Genomic DNA, 746 nt, shown 5'->3' with positions numbered 1-746 from the left:
CACACACGACACACACACACACACACACACACACACATATATATATATATATATGTATATATACATATAGACACCCACACACACACGTACATCTATATCCACATCCTTCCCACACTTCCCTGCCTATCCCGCCTCTTTCCCAGGTACCGTCTCGTAGGCACAGGCTTCGATGTGCAGCTATGGCAACCTGACGACCGTTCTGCCGCCACCGCTAACTACCCACGACCATACCCAGGTGCCCTGGGCAGAGAAGAAGGATGGATTCGGGCTATCTTAGACCCAGCCATGCGTGCACACGGAATACTGCAGAGCGGCAGTATCACACTGCCTGATGCGTACTACTCACCAGACGCCAACCACTGTTCGCTCATATGCGTGCAGCTGGGCGTGGGCCATAAGGACGGCAAGAAACAGGTGTGTTTAGTGTGTAGGTGATTGTAGGTGTGTGTTAGTGTGGTTAGTGTGTGTGCAAGTGTGCAAGTGTGTTAATTGTGTGAATGTGTATGTAGGTGTATTGGGTGTGTGAATGGGTGTGTCAGTGTGTTGAGTGCGTGAATGTGGATGCAGGTGTATGGTGTTCAGTAATTTTTGTTCTGTGAGGGCGATATAAGTTTGGTAAAGATAGTACACACTTGCACATTTATATTTATTTGTCGATATACACATATACGTATATGTGTATATGCAAAACGCATAGGTATATTGATATACAGACATGTTTATTTACCTCTACATATATGGGCACA

General features: G+C 46.0%; 1 protein-coding gene across 1 annotated transcript; it reads left to right on the top strand.

Annotated features, from left to right (window-relative positions):
* Nucleotides 1-143: 143 nt before the first annotated feature.
* SARC_17831 (hypothetical protein) lies at nucleotides 144-414 on the top strand (the record flags this gene model as incomplete). The annotated part of the gene is made up of 1 exon (XM_014288081.1): nucleotides 144-414. A coding segment is annotated over one exon (271 nt), but the record flags the coding sequence as incomplete, so codon positions are not given.
* Nucleotides 415-746: the final 332 nt, after the last annotated feature.

This window comes from Sphaeroforma arctica (genome assembly GCF_001186125.1).
Source record: "Sphaeroforma arctica JP610 unplaced genomic scaffold supercont1.12292, whole genome shotgun sequence".
Classification (NCBI taxonomy): Eukaryota; class Ichthyosporea; order Ichthyophonida; genus Sphaeroforma; species Sphaeroforma arctica.
This window is presented reverse-complemented; position numbering and strand designations above follow the sequence as displayed.